General features: G+C 39.1%; 2 protein-coding genes across 12 annotated transcripts; both read right to left on the bottom strand.

The window, feature by feature from the left end:
- Positions 1 to 555: 555 nt before the first annotated feature.
- On the bottom strand, positions 556 to 18,173 carry exoc7 (exocyst complex component 7). Of its 11 annotated transcripts, XM_067429760.1 has the most exons (22): positions 18,011 to 18,173; positions 17,696 to 17,761; positions 17,212 to 17,396; positions 17,027 to 17,132; positions 16,721 to 16,943; positions 14,784 to 14,948; positions 14,570 to 14,581; positions 10,846 to 10,935; positions 8,470 to 8,532; positions 7,470 to 7,615; positions 7,240 to 7,392; positions 7,045 to 7,143; positions 6,279 to 6,341; positions 6,076 to 6,142; positions 4,605 to 4,643; positions 3,768 to 3,833; positions 2,081 to 2,201; positions 1,820 to 1,915; positions 1,670 to 1,733; positions 1,540 to 1,581; positions 931 to 1,064; positions 556 to 859 (listed from the first exon to the last, which is right to left on the bottom strand). In XM_067429760.1, exons 1-22 carry the CDS (start codon positions 18,068 to 18,070, stop codon positions 757 to 759), a joined length of 2,163 nt encoding a protein of 720 aa, XP_067285861.1. In that variant the 5' UTR covers positions 18,071 to 18,173; the 3' UTR covers positions 556 to 756. The 11 variants fall into 11 exon arrangements, with proteins under 11 accessions (XP_067285861.1, XP_067285853.1, XP_067285862.1 ...); XM_067429752.1 differs by lacking the exon at positions 8,470 to 8,532; XM_067429761.1 differs by lacking the exon at positions 14,570 to 14,581.
- Positions 18,174 to 18,487: 314 nt separating this feature from the next.
- Positions 18,488 to 25,251, bottom strand: tvp23b (trans-golgi network vesicle protein 23 homolog B (S. cerevisiae)). Its single transcript, XM_067429783.1, has 7 exons — positions 25,181 to 25,251; positions 24,845 to 24,918; positions 22,789 to 22,933; positions 20,584 to 20,673; positions 19,730 to 19,867; positions 19,520 to 19,648; positions 18,488 to 19,019 (listed from the first exon to the last, which is right to left on the bottom strand). Exons 1-7 carry the CDS (start codon positions 25,187 to 25,189, stop codon positions 18,993 to 18,995), a joined length of 612 nt encoding a protein of 203 aa, XP_067285884.1. The 5' UTR covers positions 25,190 to 25,251; the 3' UTR covers positions 18,488 to 18,992.
- Positions 25,252 to 25,466: the final 215 nt, after the last annotated feature.

Genomic DNA, 25,466 nt, shown 5'->3' with positions numbered 1-25,466 from the left:
AGAATTACTTAGATGACATTATCTGTTCAGACAAATACAGCAAGAACATGACATTGCCTTGGATGCTGTGCTCAAACGCCTCAGCGAGGCTTGTCTACATATGATTGAAAAAATACAACCTGATGGAGAACATCTGCAAGCAATAATGCAGGCCCCAGGCCCAACTGATGTCACCAGTCTGCGCTCCTTTTTGGGTATGTTGTCCTGGTATAACAAGTGTCAGGGACAATGTAGGGGAGAGTGGGGTAATGTGAGACACCCCCAGTATCTGGTCAACAGAACACATGTGGTCATATGACCATTATGTTTTCAAGCCCCCCCAATTTTCCCTTGGCCATGAAGGAGAGGACCTCATGTTGTGGTGAGAATTTTTTTTTCCCACAAAAATATATTTTTTGCTTGTAAAAGTACATTTTCTTGCGGTCCACTTAATCAACTGTTGTGCCAAAGCAAACCGATTCAGGTAGAACAACTTCTATCATAAATGATGATGAACTACCAATATATAAAACCGTGATATTGAATTGAAGAAAGCTGAAGCAGAGATTTCAGGAGTGAATTCTATTTATTTATTGCAGTTAAATCCCCAAAAAACATTTACATAAATACATTTATACAAAAATTAAGCAGAAAGCAAACAGTGGTGCTCCAGTCGAGTAGTGTGTTATGAAGCAGACGTTAGAAAGGAAGCAGCATGTTTTTCGCCAAGGGAAACCAGAGCTATCACCGTTGCTATGGCGAAGGAGTGGGCGTGGCCTAGGCAGAAGTGTCAAAGAGCTTGTCAATCATTTCCTCCACCTGCTCCGGGGCATACCGGTGGTATTTCTCTGGGTTTTTGGTGAATGAAATGTTTGCACATCTGTAAAGACACAGATTAGCATATAAACATCTGTTCATCACACATGAGATATGAAGTGAAGCATCACTCACCGCTGGAGGAAGGCTTTATACGCGTCTGACACCACTGTCTTCTGAGCCTGTCTGATGGCGTCACGCTGCTCTTTATCAGGAACCGCCCAGCCCTTCTGGATCTTACACAGCTCCTCCAGACCCTCGTTAAAACCCTGACACACACACACACGATGACGGTGATGTTTGGACAATTATCCTAAAAGACTTCTACTTGCTAAAAATGTATTATATTAATTTAGCTTTATATTGAATTAACATTTAGTTAATCTTAGTTAAATTAAAGAGTGTGTGTGTGAGGGAGAGAGAAAGAGAGAGAGAGTGTGTGCGCGTGTGTGAGATAGTGTGTTTCAGAGAGAGTGTGTGAGAGAGTGTGCAAGAGAGAGAGAGTGTGTGTGTGTGTGAGAGAGTGAGCGTGAGATTGTGCCAGATAGTGTATCTGTGTAAGTGAGTGTTTGTATGTCTGAGAGAGTGTGTGTGTGTGTGTGTGTGTGTGTGTGTGTGTGTGTGTGTGTGTGTGTGTGTGTGTGAGAGAAAGTGTGACAGGTTTATCAGTAATGTTTTGATCATTTATGAATAAATGTATCAATTATGATACAGTCAGATTAGAGATGCGCGACTCTCTCTCACCTTAAACTTGTCCTTGATGATCTGTCGCTCCTTGTCTTTCAGCTGCTCATGCAAAAACATCAGTGAAGGGTTAAACTCAGATCATTTAATGTGTGTGTGTGTGTGTGTGTGTGGGATGTGATCATCTCACTTTGGTTCCAGGCTGGAATGCTGGGATGTTTCTCTCGGTCAGATGCTCTGTGACCTTCAGCCAGCTGTAGGAGAGAAGGTCAGACAGTCAGAAGGTCATTGGTTGATCACTCCAGGATGGTTTGGTGTGTTTTGGACCGAGTGGTTTTACCTGCGCTGGTAATTCTGGATCTCCTGCTCGATCAGCTCTCTGTACGAACTCTCCACCTTCTTATGAGTCACAGCAACCAGCTGGATCAGCTCAGACCTGCACCACACACACAGCAGTCAATCACACTTCATTTCCTTAATGTGACTATAACAGGAACAACTAAATATGAAATGAGGAAGAAAGCGTAATTTTAACAGTCGTCTGATTGCCTGGTGGTGAGTGTGTTCCAGTGTCTGATTGGCCAGTGAGCCGTGTACTCACTTCTCCAGGGATTTCAGGATGTAGTTGTAGTTGTTATGGAGGAAGACGGCACGCAGGGCTGGATCTTCATACACTTTAGCTTTGTTTGACAGGTTGAGCTGAAGGTTACCGAGGACTTTATCTACAAACAGAAGCACAAAAACAACATTATCTATTGATCTAATGTAATTTACTGATGTCGTGTGTTTGTGAGAGAATGTGTGAGAGAGCGTGTGTGAGTGCGTCGCGTGAGTGAGTATGAATGTTTGTGAGTGTGTGTATGAGTGAGTGCGTCGCGTGAGTGAGTGAGTATGAATGTTTGTGAGTGAGCGAGTGAGTGAGTGAGTATGAATGTTTGTGAGTGTGTGTATGAGTGAGTGTGTGAGTGCGTCGCATGACTGAGTGAATGTTTGTGAGTGAGTGAGTGTGATTGAGTGTTTGAGTGAGTGACTGTGTGTGTGAGTGTGTGAGTGAGTGAGTGAGTGAATGTTTGAGTGTGTTAGTGAGTGAGTGAGTGACTGAGTGTGTGAGTGAGTGTGTGTGTGTGTGTGTGTGTGAGTGAGTGTTTGAGTGTGAGTGAGTGTGTGAGTGAGTGAGTGAGTTTGTGAGTGAGTGAGTGTGTGAGTGAGTGTGTGTTTGTGAGTGAGTGTTTGAGTGTGTGAGTGAGTGAGTGAGTGTTTGAGTGTGTGAGTGAGTGAGTGTGTGAGTGAGTGTGTGTGTGTGTGTGTGTGTGTGTGTGTGTGTGAGTGAGTGTTTGAGTGTGTGTGAGTGAGTGAGTGAGTGAGTGTGTGTGAGTGAGTGTTTGAGTGTGTGAGTGAGTGTTTGTGAGTGAGTGTTTGAGTGTGTGAGTGAGTGAGTGAGTGTGTGTGAGTGAGTGTTTGAGTGTGTGAGTGAGTGTTTGTGAGTGAGTGTTTGAGTGTGTGAGTGAGTGAGTGAGTGTGTGTGTGTGAGTGAGTGTTTGAGTGTGTGTGTGTGAGTGAGTGTGTGAGTGATTGTGAGTGAGTGTTTGAGTGAGTGTGTGTGTGAGTGTTTGTGAGTGAGTGAGTGAGTGAGTGAGTGAGTGAGTGAGTGATTGTGTGTGTGAGTAAGTGAGAGTGTGTGAGTGAGTGAGTGATTGTGTGTGTGAGTGAGTGAGTGTTTGAGTGTAAGTGAGTGAGTGTTTGAGTGTGTGTGTGTGTGAGTGAGTGAGTGTTTGAGTGTGAGTGAGTGAGTGTTTGAGTGTGTGAGTGAGTGTGTGTGTGTGTGAGTGATTTTGAGTGAGTGTTTGAGTGTGTGAGTGAGTGAGTGTTTGAGTGTGTGAGTGAGTGAGTGAGTGTTTGAGTGTGTGAGTGAGTGAGTGTGTGAGTGAGTGAGTGAGTGTGTGTGTTTGTGAGTGAGTGAGTGAGTGAGTGAGTGATTGTGTGTGTGAGTGAGTGAGAGTGTGTGAGTGAGTGAGTGTTTGAGTGTGAGTGAGTGAGTGTTTGAGTGTGTGAGTGAGTGTGTGAGTGTGTGTGTGAGTGATTTTGAGTGAGTGTTTGAGTGTGTGAGTGTTTGAGTGTGTGAGTGAGTGTTTGAGTGTGTGAGTGTGTGAGTGATTTTGAGTGAGTGTTTGAGTGTATGAGTGTGTGAGTGTTTGAGTGTGTGAGTGAGTGAGTGTTTGAGTGTGTGAGTGAGTGAGTGAGTGTTTGGTTTGTGAGTGAGTGTTTGAGTGTGTGAGTGTGTGTCTTACAGATGTATGTGCTCAGTAATCTCCGGCTGAACTCTGAACTGTAGCTGCTGGCAGATGAGCTGCTCTCTGAAAATGACAAGACACACACATCAACAGCCGCTCATTCATGTAACACACAGACAATTCTCCTTCTGTAAGAGCCATTCAGTCAAATTCTCAATCTACATCATTCATAAACTCATTGCTTAAACTCAATCCTACCGTACATACAGTATAACAGACATCTTACATATAACTCATAAAAGACTCGGATCGGATGAAATCTCAGCTCCTGTGCTATGCTATAACATTCTATACATCGTCATAACTGAGAAGTTATTGTTTCATATCCTGCTGGCTGTAGGGGATGGCATGAAGATCCTCAGAGCCAATAACATCAGATGAACCTTTCTACAGACAACTTATTAGATTCAGCACAAACAAACGCTCCTGGAAACCATCATAAACACTATAGAAAGCCTGTAAGTACAGTCAGCCATTCAGAAAGACAGTTATGGGTTTAAAGTCAACATGAAATCAAATCGGCCTCGTTCACATTCATAATAAATGTTTCTGGTCACATTGTGAATGATATTAACCAATAATATTTGGCAATGCAATCAAATCCCAACAGACAATATCAAGCCCCATCCTGCATTATTTACAGTTTTACATGAAATATTATGTCAACATGAAGTGCTTTTCCCCATAATCTCAGTTAATCATGTTCATAAGTAGAATAAAGTGCATCACAGATCATTCACGACATGTATTGAGAAAGTAAAGCGAGTCCGATGAGGTTTCACGTTGCCTGTAAAGTCGGAGGAGTCCCACTCTACTCGTCCGACGGGCTCTTACCTCGGGGGTCTAAAGGAATATTGTAAGTGTCCCCGAGAACTACAGGGCAGAAGCAAAGCAGAACAGAGAGAGAAAGAGAACAAGAGAAAGAGGCAAAGGGCAAGACGTTAAAATAGTACTGTTAGTGAAGAGCTTAACCACAGACGGCCAGCCAGGGTGGGGGAGCGAGATCATGTGACAGAAGCAGAGGTGAGTGGGCGGAGCTGAGAAACCAGTGAGAGGAGCTACAGAGTGGCATGCACATGTTGTGAACGTGATCATATTTCATTTCTGACCATTTGTTAATAAGGCAAGACTGCTTAGCAGATCCGACTCTAATAAATACAGGCATAACATTATGACTGGTGAATAACACTGATCATCTCTATATCACGGCTCCTTTTAGTGGGTGGGTTATATTAGGCAGCAAGTGAACATTTTGTCCTCAGAGTTGATGTGTTAGAAGCAGCAAAAATGGGCAAGCGTAATGATTTGAGCGAGTTTGACAAGGGCCAAATTGTGATGGCTAGACGACTGGGTCAGAGCATCTCCAAAACTGCCGCTCTTGTGGGCTGTTCCCGGTCTGCAGTGGTCAGTATCTATCAAAAGTGCTCCAAGGAAGGAACAGTGGAGAACCGGCCACAGGGTCATTGATGCACGTGGGGAGCGAAGGCTGGCCCGTGTGGTCCGATCAAACAGAGAGCTCAAACTGCTCCAGAAGTTAATGCTGGTTCTGAAAGAAAGCTGTCAGAATACACAGAGCATCTCAGTTTGTTGCGTATGGGGCGACCAGTCAGGGTGCCCATGTACACAAGCATTGTTGCAGACCATGTACACCCCTTTATAGAAACAGTAATTCTGGGTGATCCCAATCCGATTGAGCATCTGTGGGATGTGCTGAACAAACACGTCCGATCCATGGAGGCTCCACCTCACAACTTACAGAACTTAAAGGATCTGCTGCTAACATCTAGGTGCCAGATACCACAGCACAACTTTAGGGGTCTAGTGGAGTCCATGCCTCGACAGGTCAGCAAAAGGGGGACCAACACAATATTAGGAAGCTGGTCATAATGTTATGCCTGATCGGTGTACTAGTTGACGGCCAAAACGGTACTTAGAGCAAAATATTGTAATTTAGAGGCAAAATTATTATTATTTAGTGCAGGTCAGAGAAAGATGGTTCAGGGGAAAACAAGCTGAAAATGGTTGAACTTGCTTTCCAAATATGATCTCAGAATGAGCGTGACAGGAAAACCAAAGGGAAAGGAAATGCAGACCACAGGAAATGTGAAGAGATGACAAACGAGAGACAGGAGGGTGAGGATGGCAAAAACAGACATCTCAGCTGTCCAATACAGAGCTCACACATGCTCTTCAGCTCACTGCAGAATGGCAGATTAATAATCCAGGAATATGTCTTGGATGTAATGTGTATGTGTGCGTGTGTGTGTGTGTGTGTGTGTGTGTGTTTTAGGTGTTCCTGCTTTACCCTGAGAGGCCAGCATCGCCCCCGCCGTTTCCTGGAAATCCAACAGCTGCTGCAGGAACAGGATGGCCTGAGGAGAAACAGTGAGAGAGAAAGAGCATCTTGTTGTTTGTTGTGGTCTGTTTGTCGTTTGTTGTTTCTTGTGGTCTGTTTTCTTTTTGTTTACTGTATTTTACAGTATAAAATGGACGATGAAGAGATCTTACATTGCTTGTGAGCTCATGCACGGTTCCGTCTTTGGGCATGTTGTACTCTTTATCTGGATCGTTCTGTTGGAGTAGAGATGATTACAATGCCAGAATATTAAAATACCCATTATTAAAATGGCATAATGTATGGAATGGAATGTATTTACATCTAATATTATTGTTAATAATAATAATAATGATTATAAATGTAAATAAAAATAATTATATATACACATATATTACATATATTAAAATATTTTTTATGTAATATAAAAAAAATATAAAATTAATAAAAAAACTTACATTTAAATCATTTTAGATTATATCTATATTGAATTAAGTAATAAGTAGCATTTTTAATGCTATTAATTAATTCGTAATTACTTTTTGATTAATAATAATTAATAAATAATAATAATGATTTAATTTTAAATAAAACAACAAATGTATGACGTTACGATTATATATATATATAAAATCATAATCAAAATATTAAATCAAATATTAAATCAAAATTATAAAATGTACTATTTTTTTATAATAAATGAAAAAATTTTTTTTTATCATAATAAAATTACATAAATTAATACATTAAAATGAGGAATGGTCATGTGACCTGGAGTACGATGGTCACTTGAGACTTTGCTCCGCTCCAGGCTAGTGTTTATTCTTTTATTTTCTCCCAGTAAACCTGATATTATCAGTTAATTATTGCTGTAATTCTGCACGGTTTGAACTTACAAACCTTGCCTTTCCATGATCATTACTCTGCAGTCAGTCTTACCTTAATACTGTCAGCAAACTCCTCGAGTGCTTTCGCTCCGATGGTCTCCATAGAGGTGATGAGAGCCGGGAGCTTGTTCTTGGTGCTGGCAGCCGTTCCCTGCCCCGCAACAAAATAAATTACATCATCAGCCAACACAGCCCAATGCAAAACTGTATTTCTTTTCACGTGTGTGTACTCTCTTCCTCCGCCTACCTGAAGAGTGACGTCAAAGTCCGGTTTGGTCTGTTTAAGGTGGCGCAGGATGGGGAAGATGGTCAGCACGGCCGAGTAATCGTGTCTCATTATGGCTCTGCGCGCCGCTGAGATGATGTTATCACCTTCCAACATCAAATTATCCAGCGCCTCCTGCAACGGCATCAAATTAAACACACACACACACACATACATACATACAGGAACCACACACAGAGCTTGGCACGCACCTGTATGAGCGAGTCGAAGGTCTTTTTCTGGTGATGTTCTGGAATGATCTCGGTCAGTAAAGCGTACTCGCTCTGAGCCAGCTTCACAAACGCGCTGATGCAGTGGATGTACGAATCAATCTCGATGTCCAACACGTCATCCTTCCCTGAGACAAACACACACACACCTGTAAGATCTCAAGAAAAAACACATTCAAATACACTCATTTTGAAATAATAAAATCATTAAAATATGTTTTCTGAGGGGCTTGAAATATTAACACCGGCTCAACCAATGAAAAGAGCTCATGGGTTCGATTCCCTTGGGACTGCATGAACTGATCACATGTATATCTTAAAATAAGTCAAATGCATAGATGTAATCAAGTTTGAACAATAGCACACTGATCATTAAATAAAGCAATTATTATTGAAATTCTGTTTGGTGCCGCCCGCTGGTGATACAAATAGAGCTGTAAATGAAATTGATCAATGAGAGATCAAAAACCTACAAATATGACATAAAGAGTCAATTGAAATGTGGCAATTTCAAAGCTTTCACTGAAATGTATTACATGCACTAAATGACACATCACATTTCTACACATCTAATCACTCCAAAGTGAACAAGTCTCATAAGATCATACTGATCATACATGTTGATGCATCGCATATCAGTGAGACTCGTTATTGGATGTTCAAATCATTGCAACCTGATGTTGACATTGAAATATGATTGTAAAAATTGAATTTGATTGATGATTCAGTGTTAAATGACCGATTTAAACCCCTCCAGCTCTGCTTTAACCTCTCTTAAACAAATGTTTAGTGTTAAACGGTTTGAAAAACTGAAGCTATCTTAGACATACTGTTGATTATGACCCTCAGAAACACTTAAAGCCACCTGGATGAACATTAAAATACACGTTATTTTGAACATAAAGCCACAAGATTGTGTGTTGACATCACATCATTTCACAGGGTCAAGTAACTGGTATTGAATCTTTGAGGTCAGACTCACCTGTAGCCGCCCCATGCTTGTCGTCAGATAGGTGCTTAACCCCACGCAGGTCATGTTCGAAACCTGATTGGTTAGGATATAGTCACATGACCCAGGTCACTCACCCCAGGCCATAGAGGGAGTAAAGGCCACTTGTTTTAGGATGTTAGTGGGGTTTCTAAGTGCACCGATGGACCCAGCAAAGCACAGAGACTTATGGGAAACAGTGATGGGGCGACAGTTCGAGAGAAAAACATGAGCGCACTCTTCCTGCTGCCACTCAAAAAGTTAACTTCCTGCTTGGAACACTTTAATTTGGACTTACAATTTAGAAAAAATAAATATATATATATATATATATATATATATATATATATATATATATATATATATATATATATATATATATATATATGATCAAAAAGTTATGACAACATGTTCTTACATTGCTGTAACTCATCAAAATGAGTTTGGTAAGTTATACAAGATTCAACTCAGTTAAATGTAATTTAAGTTCAATTACTTAAACATCCAATTTGATATACTTAGAAATTTAAGGCAGCAATAATTTTTACATTATTTTAGTATTTTTGAAATAATATTAGAGTATTTATTAATTTAACAAATAAGTAAAATTAATTTTACAATTTTGCTTAGCTAAACTATTATTTTAGTGAGTTTTAGTAATTTTATATTTTTGCAATTTTTTTTTTTTAAATATATCTATTTAGCTTTCATTTTTACATTTCTGTTTCAGTCATTTTAGTACTTCAATTATTTCAGTTAGTCAGTTCCTAATTAGGTTTTGTATTACATTTTCTAATATTTATATTTTTTATTCTATCGGAGAACTATTTTAATAGTTTTAGTTAACAATAACAACACTGATAGTATCTGATATCATACATAGTGGTAGTTAAGCAATTAATAAGTCAAAGGTTTTGCAGCAAATTTGACATGTTCTGCGAAATTTGGTGGCAATGTACTTGGAAAAATATTTTGTTAAATGCTGCTGTTGATCGCCATGTTTTTAGGTTTAACAATGTCACCTTTATTTAAATCCACATGTTTTTGTGCCACATTGATCTGATTGTATATTAAAAATGGCATGTTGCATAGCTATAGCTGTTTTAGCGCCACCAAGTGGCCAGTCATCCAGTCCTTTTTCACGTGACCGAGCCCAAACCAAGTTATTTTAGTAAAAGTGGCCACGGACACTTCGAACATTTTGGCAAACCAAGACTCCAGAGTACCTTTCTGCACTGTTTGGTTCCGATCGGACAAAAAAACAAGGATTAGTTTGCAAAAGTAGGTTTTTCGAAATATCCAAAATACCTGAGAAGTTCTGCGACAAACAGTTTGGGAGTTATGAGCCATTGTGTACTTTTGAGCGCTGTAGCGCCCCCAGCTGATTGGGACTAGATTTGGTGACATTGTAGACGGATAGGGTACTACCATCCCTCAAAGTTAAGCCTCTATAGCCCCTTTCACACTGCACGTCGGACCCGCAATATTCCCGGAACATTGCCGGGTCGCCTTCTGTGTGAAAGCAACCACGTCCCGGAATAGATTACCGAATTGAACCCGGGTCGGGGACCTAGTAACATTGCGGGGTTCGATCCAGGACGAGCGCTGTGTGAACAAAAGCCAAAACTAATGCCGCAACGTGTGCGTAGTGATGACGTAGTTATCGTGCGACTCCTAGAGCTTGTTTGTTCAATAACACAACCCTGCAGTGCCAGAAGAGCTCGTCGGTGTTTTAAACGCAGAGAGTGTTCGTATACAAAAGAAACTAAAATTAAACAAGCAGAAATGAGCGCTAACTGGACACAAGTCGAGACCACGGAGCTCCTTACTATCCGCGCTGAAGCTGAGATCGCTCGCCGTTATACGTCACATCCGGATGTCACGTGTCAACTCGATCCGGGACCGTTATGGGTTGTGTGTGAAAGCGCACATATTACGGTATTTCGCTGGCAGTGTGAATGGACCAAATCTAACGGCCCGGGAACAAATGCCGGGTCACATTATCCGTGTATTTGCCGGAATCGCAGTGTGAAAGGGGCCTATGACTTACGGTTTGGTCTGCCCGATCACTTTTAGAGGAGAATGCAGATCCTTGGAAATTCTAACAATTATAATAGGATAATCTCAAAATCTGATAGCAATATTAAACGAATACGGACAAACAGTGGCACACAGGAAGGTCTCTCTCTCTCTCTCTCTCTCTCTCTCTCTCTCTCGCTCTCCATCCTGAGGCCGATTTACCACCGTGGCCCATAAGTTTCTGTTTCCTCCGACTGTTGTTTTCCCAAACGCAGGAGCAACAGTTCAAAAACAGCAAAAGTGAGAGGAACCGTAGAGGCAGAAGGAAACCAGAAAGACAGCGTGCTTTACCTTCCAGAGGAGTGAGGTTAGAACCCTTTTTTCCATCCAGGCCATGCTGAGAGTACTGTTTGAGCAGATTCTGAGCCTTACGGATCGTGCCTGCTCCCATCAACACCGAAACAGAGAGAAAGAGACAGAGAAGGGGGGATAGTAGCAGGGTGTGTAAGGAGGAAAACAGAGGAAGACACCGTGAGGTAGAGGAAGAGGAAGGGCGTCTGAAACCCTGTTCACCAGAGGAACAACTGAGAGAAATCCAGATCCCTCCGTGACTAAAGCACACCACAGCGATCACACACACACACACACACGGTCCAACGTTAACCTCTGACAGACGGCAAATGAGAGTTACAGAAATAACCGGCAGCTCCTGTTTGTTGGCAACTTTATTAGGAACTGTAGCATTTTTAACGGTCAAACCTCAAATATCTCTTAAAGGGACAGTGCACCCGAAAACGAAGGTTTCAGTTGTTCCAAATCTGTATGAGTTTCTTTCTGCTGATGAACATAAAAGAAGATATTTTAATTAACATGTTTACGAAAGCCGTTGTATTTCTATAGAAGTAAATTGTTACCGTAAACAGAAGAACAAAACTCATACAGGTTTGAAACAACTTAAAGTTGAATAAATGATGACAGAATCTTCATTTTTGGATGAACTGTCCCTTTAAATCAGGATGCATTTGCCTGAGATGCAAAATGACATTAGACATTTTACTTGGCATAAAATTGACATGAGCAATTCAAAGAAAATAAAAAATATACAAAAAGTCATTTGTTTTGAAATCTCTTTATATTCACCATCAAATTTTGAAAATAAAAAATTGTAAAATAAAAAGTGAAAAATATTAAACTAAAGATTTGATTTTACAGAAACCCTTTACAAACCAATTTTTTATATATTTATAAATACATGGGTAAAATTAGTGAGCTCTTTTGAAGATGAATTATAATTTATAGTATTTTTATTTGAGAGCCTAAATGCATAATGCTTATGTAATCATCGTGCCTTTACTTTAACATTTAAAGTGGACTTTATTTACTTTTCATGTAGCTAGTAATTGTTTATTTGCTTATTTTTGAAGGAAAAAAACAGTATGGTAAATAATACAATAATATATTTGTTATGAATTTTTTATTTTGTTAACTGGTATGTTATTATGATGAAGTTTAATATTGCAAGGTTTATTGTAATAAAGAAAAATAATATTATATTACATATTAAGCCACAAAAAATACACATGAAAATACTTGTATATAATACCACAAATCACATATTTTAATATAAGGGGAAAAAATATTACCATAATATCAAATACATATTATTTTATCAAATTTATATTTTACCAAAGTTTACTGGTGTGTAATAATATTTAATAATTATTCATAGCTGGTAGATTTTCTCAATTGACTCGTCATTGGCAGGAGTGGCAAAAAGTTAATTTTGGACCTTGCTTACACACACACAGGCACACACACACACACACACACGCACACACGCACACGCACACGCTACAGTTCGTTTGCAGTGCACACAAGCATCACATCACATATTATCACAGTGTCTACAGCGAAACAGTCAGAACACGACAAACACACTGAGGAGAAAATACAACCGGTTAATCAATCACAGCTCTTGATCTACAGCATTGTGTCATGAACAGTGATGTTAATATCAGCGCAAACATCACAACAATCTACATAAACTTATACTGAACAAACACATGAGAGTCATTGTGCGGCTCAAACAGAACAAAAGGCATGTGTCTTAAAGGGGTCATATCATCATTTTATTATGTCAAATTAGTTTTTCTAATGTCTCTGTTAAACAAGTTTCCCATCTTCATTTAAATTTTCAAGAGCATTTACACTCCTCGTTTAACAGGCTGTTATTATAGATGTGTGTGTATGCAAATAAGCTCTATTATAACGCTGGCTAAACACTAAATATGTGTGTTGATATGCAAAGAAAGAAGGGCAAAAATTAATCAACTTGTTGTATTCATGAAGAGCAGTTTTAGCTGATTAGAACCATTTTGTGTTAGAATATCTAAATCATACAAATAATAATAAATAATACAAAGATCAAAATATCAAAGAAAATGTGATTGTCCCCTTTAATAAGCAGTTAATGTGCAGTAGATGTAAGTGTCAAGCATGACAAAGAGAGGGCCGGACAGTCACAGCGCCACAGTGTGGCCGAGCCGTGAACATGCACTGAGTGTTAGTAGAAAACAAAGCACTTCCTTTCTCACTGTTGAGACACTTCATATGCAATAGAGTGCTGTTAGCCAACAAAACACACCCTCCACACACACAGAAAATACAGTGTGCAAGACTGAAGTAAGCGCTTCAAACTGATGCACAGCTACAAGAGACAGGAGAAACGCCGGCTATACACAATAAAACACTAGTACTAGTTAACCTAATTATTAACAATAATATGAAAATGAATCAGCCTGGCTGATATATGAATCTATCGCTACTGTGTGTCTTCCTGTGTGTGTGTAAAGGTGCAGTAAGCGATTTCTGAGAAACGCTGTTAAAAGTGGAGTTAATCAGCAATAAGGGGCGTGTCTACTCATTAAAGGGGAGATGCCTTTATTGCATTGCGTGTTAATGGGGCGGAGCTATCAAGATAGGGGTGTGTTTGGATTGGTCATTTCAAATATCAACAGCGTTTCTCAGAAATCGCTTACTGCACCTTTAAGAAACATGAGGAGAATGATTTCTGTCTAAATGGTTCATAAAACCACTCTTAAATAATTTGCCATTTGATCTGCATGACAATTTACGCAAGGACGGTCTCATTTATTATTTTTGTACTGAGCTGAATACAGCAAAGACAAAAATGGCTGCATAAAGACTTTTTTTTATAGAAAATGTTGTTCTGCATTTGAGTCCATCAGACCAGTACAAACAAATATCACACTACATACACAACCATCCAACAGTTTGGGGTCAGTAAGATTATTTAAAAAACATACTTTTATTCGGCAAGGATGCATTAAACGCATCAATAATAACCATTAACACATTTGAAATATTATGAAATATTTCAATTTCAAATAAATGCTGTTCTTTTGAACTTTCTATTCAAAGAATCCAGATAAAATGTATCACAGTTTCCACAAAAATATGAACAAATATGTTTAAACACTGATAATAATCCTAAATGTGTGTTGATCCTCATCTGAGAGTGATTAGTGAAGGATCATGTGACACTGAAGACTGGAGTAATGATGATAAATTCAGCTTTGATCACAGGAATAAATCACACTTTACTATATATTCACATAGAGAACTGATGATTTACACTTGAATAATATTACACTATTTTACTGTATTTTTGATCACATAAATGAGACTCTGTAATAATTATATTTAATAATTTAAATTATTAAATTAAATTATTAACAGTTTTTTCAAAACACTACAAACATCTTACTGACCACAAACTTTTGAAAAGTAGTATGTTTTTTTTTTTTTGATTCGCCACAAAGGCCATTTTTGTTCTTCAAAATATATATACAGGTATACTTTTTGGATGTATTTGGCTAGCAAATTTTACTAGTGACAACCGGTTGTGTTGCATGTGAACAGGCCGTTCATAAGCTAATTTGTCTCGAGTGTGTGTGTGTGTGTGTGTGTGTGTGCGTGTGTGTATAACGTGAAGCTCTGGCTGTGCAAACAGAAACAAGCGATGGACACGTCACACAATAACGCTCAACTTTACCTGGGATGTAGACTGTCATCATCAGACACGAGTGAGACAGAGAAGAGAAACGAGCAGAGGAGAAGTGTCGGTTAGTGAGAACACACACTAGGAAGAGGAAAAGAGGAGAACTCGACAGGAAATGAGGTCATGGAAGACAGATACACCTGAGTGCGATCCATCAGGAGCCCACAGAGACCCGATCTGGTGAGGTCAAGGGTTAAAGGTCACTGACCTGGTCTTTTGGGAGCCTTCTTGGTGGGCGTCTCCTTGCGTTTGGTCTGTACGGCGGGGGAGTGGATGGCGGAGCTGGCGCTGTTCTTACGGAAATGCTCCTTCAAACCCTTAATGGACCGATCCAGCTGACTGGATCGGACCTGGAAATACACGTTCATGAAGTCTGCAGATAAACAAACACACACACGACATTCAGTCAAACACTTTGTTCCTGAATGAATCAGCCTTTTGAATGAATCGGCTGAAACTCAATGACTGGATCTGAAATCATCCCTCAAACCCTGAATCACTATTCCCCACGTCGGTCCACTAATACGGTTCACTTCAAGGAGTGAAGAAAATGAGTGAGTGAATTTGGACAGCAGCTGAGAGTACATTGGCTGTACACTCATTATTGCGGTGCTTTGTGGGATTGAATGAGTGCACTTAAAGGGTTACTTCAGCGATTAGCATATGGCTTTGTATCAGTAGAAACCCTGGAGTATATTCAAATGATTGTGCTTTCCTCCCTCATATCCCCATGAGACAAGAGATTTATGCATTTTATTTCTGGAAAAATTCCTCCTATGATGCAAATTGACGATATTTGCATCATAGGAGGAATGTTTGGCCAAAGGCTAAAGACTACAGCCAGCAGAGGGAGCCATTTCCACATGTTTTGAACCCGCGCATGGGGAATGGGAGATCACACTCAGCTCGCAGGGAGAGCTCAGTTTGCAGACAGGATCATTTAAACGGAGCTATGGTGAGCAATGTAAGTCTTTTAACTTCTCAAATTCATTTCTATGAAAGTTAAGCTTGCAAAGGCATGAACTGAAAAGCGCCAGACTGAACTTCTGTGTGAATGTATGCCGCGAGTGTAGTCGCGATTACCTCAGCTGTCATCACGAGAGCTCATCAGCTCATTTATCTCACTCCTGCAGTCAGTGCTCAGTGCTGTGAGACTCGTGCGTGACTCACTCATTATATTGAACACACACGTTCAGTTTTTAATTGTAGTGTCTTCTCCAACTCAGTCACAGTAATCCAGTAGCGGGAGTGGCCTCACAGGGCAGCGAAGCATTCTGGGAATTGTAGTCTTTCATCCCCATGAGACAAAAATACATTTTCTGTCTTTTCTCAGTCTAGAAAGCACCAAATTCAAAAATAATTTCACATTTCTACTACATTGATGACCCAGTTTAAATACAGATTCATCTTCCCAGCGCTGAAGTACCCCTTTAATATTGTCCACTAGGGTTTTGGAAACCCCTACAATTGGCTGTCCCTCAAATAACGCCCTATTGGAGGGTAACGGTTTTTTTTTCGCATTTCAGTAAATGACTCATTAAGACAGAGGGTGGTATCGCACTAACAGCACTTGGCTCGGCTCATTCATGTAAACGGAGCGGTGCGGAACAAAGTTAGTGTTTCAACTTCTCCAATTAATTCCTATGAAAGTGAAGCTTCCAAAGGCATGAAGTGGTTTGCTCCAGACTGAAAACGCGCTGAGAACGACTGCCACAGCGCAGTCGTGTTTACCTCAGCGCAGACATCACGATGAATGTATTCTGACTCCTGCAGTGTTTGTGCCGTGACTCTCGCTCGGCTCACACACATTATCTTGAACAAACACCTTCAGTTTTAATTGTAGTGTCTGTTTTCTAACTGAACTGATTTTATGAAAACAACCGCGGTGTGCAAGTGATCCAGTAGTGGTGGCTTTGGGAGTGGCCTCGTTGGGCAGCGAAGCAATGCATTCTGGGAGATGTTGTCTTTCATCCCCATGAGACAAAAATACATTTTCTGTCTTTTCTCAGTCTAGAAGGCACCAAATTCAAAAATAATTTCACATTTCTAGTACATTAATGACCCAGTTTAAATACAAAGCTTAATGCTAAATCACTGATGTAACCCTTTTAGCGTTTGTGTGCGTGCGTGTGTGTGTGTGTCCACCTTGGTTGCGTCCATACTCCACCAGCCAGGCAGAGATGCAGATGATGTCCTGCAGCGCAGCTTCGGGCAGATGCTCCAGCATCACGTCTTCCTGCACCTCCATGTCCTCGTCTCCTCCGATGGCGTCCAGGATGAGGACGGGCGGCACTGGCTTACTGTACCGCGTCAGCTGACCGCGAAACTCCGCCTCCAGAAGCTCCTTTCCTTTCTCGAAACGAGCTTTCTGCAACAGCACAGCCCTCGCTGATCAACACTTTACTCACACTGAAGGACAGGGAGAGGATTGTGAGAGGATGAAGAACGTACCACTGTGTTGAGCTCCGGACTGTCGGGATTGTTGTCCTGGAAATACTCCACCGCTTTCTGGATCTTTGCAATGCAGGCCAGATACTCGTCCAGACGACCAGATGGGCTGCAGGAGAAGAGATCGACCCCTATGAGTACATGAGGATGGATGGATGGATCTAAACGAGAGTCTCAGTCCCACTCACCCTTCCCGGATGATCTTGTCGGTGTCTTTGGCCACATGATAGTAGCTGATGACGTGATCCATGCAGGACAGAGTTTTGTCCACGTTCTCCTGCAGTCGCTGCAGATTCTCGGTCTGCTTATGAACCGGGATTATGGAGTTCTCCAGCTGCATCAGACGGCTCTCGAACGACGACAGGATGGACACCTTAGAGAACCAAAACATTCATGGGTTCACCTATTACAATTAACTATGATAGGTACAGCTCTCTCTCTCTCTCTCTCTCTCTCTCTCTCTCTCTCTCTCTCTCTCTCACACACACACACATACACACACACAGACACACTCTCTCTCTCTCTCTCTCTCTCTCTCTCTCACACACACATACACACTCTCACTCTCTCTCACACACACAGACACACTCACTCTCTCTCTCTCTCACACACACATACACACTATCTCACACTCTCACTCTCTCTCTCTCACACAGAGACACAATATCTCACCATTCCTTTAGTCAGCTGATCGCTCTTCTCCAGGCTTTCACGAATAAAGGACAGAGTTTCTTGTTCCTGGAGATTATAAATTAAACACGCAGATCAAGATCAATGTACACTCTAAAATATACTAAACTGTCAAAGTAAATACACCCCATCAACATGGCATTATCATGTTTCTATCATGAAGCTTTTAAAAGGCGTTGTTTTCATGTCAATCATGCAGATTTTCAGTGTAGCTGATCGTAAATGACATTGATAACAGCCTCTCCCTGATCACGGGATTCTCCTTTTATTCTTCATTCTTCCTGTTTTTTCCCGAACCTGTTTGAGTTTGTCCTCTATTACTCGCTTCCGAGCTGACGCGTCTTCGGTCGGGATCATCCTGACGGTCAGAAATGTGATGGAAATGACAGCTGGATATGTTCCGATCAATGATAAATCCACAATAATAATACAACATGAACGCGAAGACGGCGGAAACAACATAACCGGAAGTGAACCACAACATATACAAAATAAAGGTTTAGAAAATCAAACCGAACGATAAAAAGAAGATAATTAAATATAATAAGGATTACGATACAGAACAGTTAATCGTCATGTTAAGTTTGCATCATAATAATTTATGAGAGAATAATGATATATTGCAAGAACACCAAAGTCATAAATATCAATATCATTAAGGAAACACATGTACAAATACTTTAATTGTAGTTATCTTAGATCCAAAAAATGCTTTATTTAATTAAAAACAGCTTTAGATGAGCACACATGGGACTCTAATTTTGTAATTTTTCTGGGCTAATGTGCGAGTGTAGATGACTTCACCAAGCCAGAGATTCAGGGTGGCTCCAGACAGTTTTAACCAAAACTCCCATTTATTTCTTGAATTTCACTGAACATGAGATACAATCAATCGATCATCAACTTTCATTTCATTACCTAGAGAAAGTATACAATCTCCTCTTTCCCCAAAAATAAAATAATTTACAGCAGTATATAAATATGTACAGAAAACAGAAGCATGATGCATGATGTCATGCAATATTCTATAACATAACTCAATCTCTGTATTCTTTAAGTTAGTTAATTAAAAAAAAAACTATAAAGAAGTTAAATGCATTTTATATGTCAAACACATGGTTGTGGAACTTGTGGTTGACAAATTGTAGAATACAAGTAACACAAATCAGCTACCCAAGTAACCATTTCCCTTAACCTCATATCAGTCAGTTAAAAATGAACATGTTAAAAGTTCATCGATGGAAACGGCGTGTGAATTCTGCAGGTGAGGCGTTCCTTCCTAAGATTCCTCTTGTTTGGTGAAAGCCTAAAAATAAAAACACACAACAAAAAGGGAGTTACGTACTATAATATCAGCAAGAGTGAAATGAAGTTAGGCTACTATTAAAGTGATCGTTTACCCCAAAATCAAAGGTCAAATATGGTAAACGGAAGCTAAAGCATGCTTGACAGATGAGCGAGAACCAATGAGGTTCATTCTCACGTGTCACATGGCACATGAGCAAGAACCATTGCGGTTTAACCTGGCACGTTGTGGAGCTTCTGTTTATTTTATGATTAATGTGAATCAAAGATAGATTAAATATGTTCCTCATATAAAGTCATCATGTCTCTTCACAAGACTATATCGTTTTATTTTACGATCTCTATGAACGTTTTGAGTGAATAGACTTTCAATGGGGAGTCAGAAATCTTCATTTGCGTTTTGAAGACGAACGGGTTTGGAATGACATGAGAGTGAGTAACTGATGACAGAACTTTCGTTTTTGAGTGACATTTATTAATGCTAATGGTTTGTGAACACACCTGCTTCAGAAACTGCCTTCCAAAGTAATTTGTTGCCATGTTCTTCAGGTTTGTTCTGGCTCCCACTTTACAGCGCACATATCCGTAGAGGTTCGCTCCCTGTAACACCACTCCCATAATCACCACCGCCTGCCCGAGGAAACAACATTACTCACAGGAGGACTTCAAACATGACAGATTAGTGTCTATGCAAGGCGGACCAGCACTCACCAGCCATTTTAACTTGAGGGAGATGAGTGTAGAGAAAGCAAAAATGACCCAGATGATGGGGCAGACGATCAGACCTAGCCAGAAGATACGAGACTCTGCGTTTGAGGTGCGTGATGCTGAAGACTGAGTCCCGGTGGCCTGTAAACACACACAGATATAGACAGGATGTCAATGAAACGCACAACAAATCACACAGATGCGTAATGCAAAAACAAAAAACATGCATTGGTGGTTTTCAAAAGAAATTAATACCTTTATTCAGCCAGGAAGTGATTAATTAATCAAAAGTGACATTTATTATGTTACAAAAGATTAAACAAATCCTCATCTGAGAATGATTAGTGAAGGATCATGTGACACTGAAGACTGGAGTAATGATGATAAATTCAGCTTTGATCACAGGAATAAATCACACTGTACTATATATTCACAAAGAGAACAGATGATTTACATTGGAATATTATTTCACAATTTTTTTATCAAATAAATGCAGCTTCTGTGAGCAGAAGAGACCATCTGACCAACTTAGTGAACAGTAGTGTTAATAAATTATGCTTTTCTATAAATAAAAAAAACAAAGAAAATCATGTCCAAGCAAATATATATAAGTGGTATAGCAATAATATATATATATATATATATATATATATATATATATATATATATATATATATATATATATATATATATATATATATATATATATATATATATATATATATATATATATATATATATATATATATATATATATATATATATATATATATATATATATATATATATATATATATATATATATATATATATATATATATATATGCCACCCAACTCTACTGTGTGTGTAATCGTACCTTTCTGGATTCAAACACCCAATGGCTTTTTCCATCGTCATCCACTTGATTCCACCACCGCAGACCCACCATCAAACGTCCTGTGATATTCTAGAATAAGACAAACACATATGCAGGACACGTTACATGCTGAAGTTTAAGGAGACATATCATGAAAATCTGACTTTTTCGCTGTTTATGTGCAATAATTGGGCTCCCGGTGCACCAACCCAGAAAACATGACAATGGACAACCCAGTAACTTTGTTTCGGTAAGCCCTTCTCTGCACGAACGTGAAAAAACTAGCCACTGGATTTATTATAATATTACCGCCCCTTAATCTGCATGTTCCAACCCACGTTTTAACAAGCAACAACAATGCACAAGACCTGTGTGTGTATTTGACAGTTTAAGCACAAAAAAAAAAAAAATTTCTTATCCTATTTAAAGCCAGACCTTTCGACTAACAGCAGATGGTTTGGACCATAGACTGTAAAAAAAATATGGATGCCGTGTCCGTGAAGTCACCCGTATGTTTCTGAACAGAGTTTTTGAAGCCTCAACGTCAGCCGTTGCCATCCCTGTAGGGGAAAGAGGTGGGATGTGGGCGGAGCTGAGGTGACGTGATGACTAACAGACAGCAGACAAACCGCAATCCACCTGTCACTCAGAGTGGCCACGCCCTTGATTATGCAGAACCTAAAGGCTTTATATAAAGTAAATGAATGAGTTATAAAAAAATTCACCCCCTCACTGTTGTCTTGAAGGGCAAAATTAGAGACCAAAACCATAATTTGTCTTAGGCTGTAAACATGTTTTTTTCTGCTGTAAAGTTGGACATTTTAACATGAGGCTCAATGAGATTCTGCTCCTTCTGGAGCCGGTCTCTAGGGGCCAGTCGATGAATCGCAGCTTAAGTCACTTCCGTATTGGCTTCAACAGATACTGCGGGAGGTTGCCGCTTGGTCTGGACTCTATCGCAGCTTTCATTGGTCAAGGACCGCCCAGAGGATGTCTGACTGACATGTAAAGCAACCAATCACAGTTTGTTTTGTTTCCGCGTCATGTTCAGGGGCATGAACATTTTTAATCTAATGTCCCTGCAATAACATTAAATTATTAATTCAAGAACACTGTGCAAGTTTACTGCAACAATGTAGCAGCAAACTTTAAATCTTTTGAAAATACAACATTTAGTCGATCCTGGTAAGCGCTAATTGTCACAAACATGACGGCGTTCTTCTTCCCCGAGGGAGTTTGAAGTCGCGGTATTTGTTTCCAGGCGGACAGTTAAAGAACGCAACACACTCGTCTTGCAGGAATCCTGTAGAATTCAACCAATCAGATGACAACATGGATTTATAAATGATCTGTGAGGTATTTTAAGCTAAAACATTACAGAGACATTCTGGGGACACCTCAGACTGAAATTGCATCTTGTAAAAATGGGCATAATAGGTCCCGTTTAATATTTATGGTTAAGCCTCGTGCACATCGGGATTATTATCGCCAGTGTTTTTTTGACGTGTCTTTGTGTTTATACCCAAGCGATTTGCTGATGTGCCGAGTGAGCGAGCAAATTCACTCCCTGACAGTAGATGGCACTTTTGATTTAAATGCAGATCAAATAGAATTCGATCAAAAACTCACCATCGAATCCTATTTGATCTGCAATTCCTCTCCATAATAATACCTTTTTACAGAGATGTTTGTAGTCAGTGGCGTTTGTCATAAAGTTCTTTGTGTTCAGACACCAAAGAGACCAGCAGCTCTACATTCATCTTGCTTACATTCATCTACTTAGTCATCTTATTTTTCTTATTATGCTCGGCAAGACCGATTTGTTTTGAGTGCCAGCAAGTGGTGTTTTACTGTAACTTCAGCAGCTCCAGGCACGTGAACAAAAGCACCAATCTCATTGGTCGGACAGTTTTTAACACGGCACGGCAAACAAACAAAAAACTAACCCAAAGCGTTCCCCCTCCTACAAAAAAATGACACTTTTATGCCTGCTGTTTTGCGGGTTAGTGCGCGCGCACACACACACACACACACACACACACACACACACACACACACACACACACACACACACACACACACAAGGCGCTAAACATCTGTGATAAACACATGCGATAATCGTCTCAGTGTGAACAAGCTTTAAGAGGCGTGTTTAAATCTTAAGGTGTGAGTGATTTAGCAGTAAGCAGATTCTGAAACACACACCTTCACAGTCCAGAAGTCACATGACAGGAGGAGGATGATGGTGACCATACAGGCGATGAAGCTTCCGCCAAATAAACCACACAGCAGGTAGACCAGGATGGCACTGACCCGGAAGAACAGGTGGAAGAAGGACGCCAGCGGATGCCTGGAATCACACAAACATTAATCTGTCTATCTAAATGAGGACACACACCATTAATAAACACTATAAACTAAACGTTAAGAAAATATTTGGCACTTTTACAATAAAAAAAATATTGCATTAGTAATACATTTAATTAATTATTAAAGCATTGTATTAATAATACACTTAATTTATGTAGAAACTAAGTACTAAAATATTTTATAACTAAAAATAATATATGGGTTGCTGACGTGACATGGCATTTTTACTGTCATACAAGAAAAAAAATGAATATAATTAGTATTGTCATCATTTAAAATGCAGTAAATGGTTTAATATTTCTGTCTTACATGGACCTGTTGATATAAAAACAGCCAGATCTCAAAAGTGTCCTATGGTGTGACTGTCTCGAGTATGGTTTAACAAATTACAACTTTTATCAATTAAAAAAGAAAAGCATACAACCGGTAATAAATAGTGTGTGTTTAAGTAGATGACAATCATTATTTTTATCCATATATTTCGAAAAGCATAGGAACTGAAATCCAAGATCTCTGGTGTGACACCATATACTGATATTAAATTGGGCTACTCCAGTTTAAGTTTAATTAGTTGAAGGAGCCCATTTAAGGTCATGTTTCTGTCAAGCCCATGATGTGCACACGGCAAGACACATGGCAAGAATTGTTCAAATATTTAACTTTTTTGGAAGCACTATAAAAGTGTTGAGTTCTGTTGTCACCCCTATATTCTCAACTCTTTCTGTCACACCACAGGGCACATTTTAGTATAAATGTTCAAAAACAGTGGAAGAATTCACAAAGTTAGTGACCCCTTATATTTTCTCAAACATGAGACTTCACACTTCATAATAATATGTGACCCAGGACCACAAAACGTTTGGCATCTCACTGGTATATTTGTGGCCAAAAATCATTAGGATATTAAGTAAAGATCATGTTCCATGAAGACGTTTTATACATTTTACTGTAAATATAAAAAAAAATATTATAAGTAGTAATATGCATTGACAAGGACTTCATTTGGACAACTTTAAAGGAGATTTTCTCAATATTTAGGCTTTTTTTTTGCACCCTCAGATTCAAGATTTTTAAATAGTTGTATCTCGGCCAAATATTGTCCAATCCTAACAAACTATACATCAATGGAAAGCTTTTTTATTCCGAATAAATCTAAATTGACTTTTACCCATGTCAAAAAAATCCTATTGGAATCCTATTTCAGTTTATCCTGTATGACATTATTGGAGTCTTAGAATCCTATTGGACATTGCTATTTTATGTAATGGAATTTCACTTTGTCCTGTGATATTTTTTCTTATAATAAATCAATAATTAATTAATTAATTAGAGTAACATTATGTGCGTGAGACAGACAGACAGAGAGAGAGAGAGAGAGAGAGAGAGAGAGAGAGAGAGAGAGAGAGAGAGAGAGAGAGAGAGAGAGACCCAATTGGATCCCATTAAAATTCTGTAGAAATATCCTACAGATTATTTATGTATAAGACAGTCCCGCAGAATCCTATAGGAATCAGATAAGAATGTTATAGGACAACACATGAACATCCTATACGACAATCCCTAATGGAATCCTATAGGAATGGCTCCAAAATATGATACAACTTCTAAATGGACTCCTGTACAGTTTTCTTATTGGAATCCTTTGGGATTTTTGACTGGTTTTGTGGACCATGGTCACATTTGCAATGTATTGTTGTCGTCTTCAAAAGTGGCGTTTTTCAAAATAAAAAGCATTTCACTACAAATTTATCAACTGCACGTTTTATTTTTTTAAAAGAGGACTCTGAATGTCCTCAAAATGTACAGTTTTACGTAAAGCCATCAAATACATTGGGGGTTAAAGCGTTATATACGATCTAAATAGACTAATTATTAATAATGCTAGACACACTTGATTTTGCTCTTTCTTGTGGCTGAATCTTCCTCAGCATCAAATAACGACACATCGTCATCTTCATTTGGGTCCTGGAAACAAGATGACAGTCTCATAAACAGTGAATAATCAACGATAAAATTCATTGTTTACAGTAAGTTTCATATGAAGAATAATCAATGTAGAGTTGTTTACTGTCATGGCTAGGCTAAACCAGATTTATTCGTACTTTAGTCAAACATTTCTTATCTTAAAATTCATACTGTAGGAACGCAAGCATGTTGTACACATACCCTATGTTAAAAATGTTTTAAAAGTATTAATAATAGTAAAAAAGCACATTTTCTCACTCACCAGCCTCATTATTATGACTGTCTGCGAATTGTACACGCCACGTCACTTCCGGGTCTGTAAGGAGTGACTAGCTCGCGCCTGAACAGAAATCTTTCATTCACTATATTTGTTCGCTATATATTTATTTTACAATACACGCAGTTACAGAAACAAAATATGATAATATACTGAATATTAATTATTGATTATTTAGTAAATAATATATTATATTTTTTCACGTGTATATATTATATATATATAAATAATATATCAGATTTGTATACCTAATTCACCATTTATATTTATT

This window comes from Pseudorasbora parva, chromosome 21 (assembly GCF_024679245.1).
Source record: "Pseudorasbora parva isolate DD20220531a chromosome 21, ASM2467924v1, whole genome shotgun sequence".
NCBI classification, from domain to species: domain Eukaryota; kingdom Metazoa; phylum Chordata; class Actinopteri; order Cypriniformes; family Gobionidae; genus Pseudorasbora; species Pseudorasbora parva.
The sequence above is the reverse complement of the archived record's forward strand: the minus strand, read 5'-3'. Positions and strand labels throughout refer to the sequence as shown.

Coding starts and splice junctions, on each gene's coding strand:
- exoc7 (XM_067429760.1), bottom strand. CDS start 18,070: ATGATCCCGACCGAAGACGCGTCAGCTCGGAAGCGAGTAATAGAGGAC. Junction 14,949..16,720: donor GGAGTATGGACGCAACCAAG/GTGGACACACAC, acceptor GTTTATCTGCAG/ACTTCATGAACGTGTATTTC. Junction 7,616..8,469: donor CAAGCATGGGGCGGCTACAG/GTGAGTCTGACC, acceptor TGTTTGTCTCAG/GGAAGGATGACGTGTTGGAC.
- tvp23b (XM_067429783.1), bottom strand. Junction 22,934..24,844: donor ACAAGAAAGAGCAAAATCAA/GTGTGTCTAGCA, acceptor GTGTGATTCCAG/GCATCCGCTGGCGTCCTTCT. Junction 19,020..19,519: donor GAAGGCAGTTTCTGAAGCAG/GTGTGTTCACAA, acceptor TTTTATTTTTAG/GCTTTCACCAAACAAGAGGA.